This window comes from Apis dorsata, unplaced genomic scaffold (assembly GCF_000469605.1).
Source record: "Apis dorsata unplaced genomic scaffold, Apis dorsata 1.3 scaffold_326, whole genome shotgun sequence".
Taxonomy (NCBI): Eukaryota; Metazoa; Arthropoda; class Insecta; order Hymenoptera; family Apidae; genus Apis; species Apis dorsata.
Window position 1 is genome coordinate 567,370 of NW_006263594.1, and position 252 is coordinate 567,621.

Here is a 252-nt window from a genome sequence, read left to right on the forward strand (position 1 = left end):
GTTGGTCTCCTCGTTCCTGTGCCCCATAGGCTCGATATTCAGTCAAAAGTTGCTCACTTGCGACTGGTGGACGAAGGTTGACTGCTCGTCGAGCGGGAAATACGTGGACGTGAACCGGAACAGTTACCAGCAGGACGACGACGAGATGATACGGAACGCTTACGCGATGATAAGCCTTCGTTCGGGGACCGACGTGACCAAGGACGGCCTGGTCGATCCCGATCGAACCGGTAGCATCGTGGACTACCAGAA

At 56.0% G+C, this 252-nt stretch overlaps 1 protein-coding gene across 3 annotated transcripts in view; it reads left to right on the top strand.

The window, feature by feature from the left end:
* Positions 1 to 246, top strand: part of LOC102676518 — a 10,525-nt gene extending 10,279 nt beyond the window's left edge. For all 3 annotated transcript variants that reach the window (XM_006617803.2, XM_031511528.1, XM_031511527.1), the window contains one exon: positions 1 to 246. This exon is cut by the window's left edge and continues 68 nt beyond it. In XM_006617803.2, coding sequence (XP_006617866.1) covers positions 1 to 81 — 81 coding nt within the window. In that variant the 3' untranslated portion in view covers positions 82 to 246.
* The last annotated feature ends 6 nt before the right edge of the window (positions 247 to 252 follow it).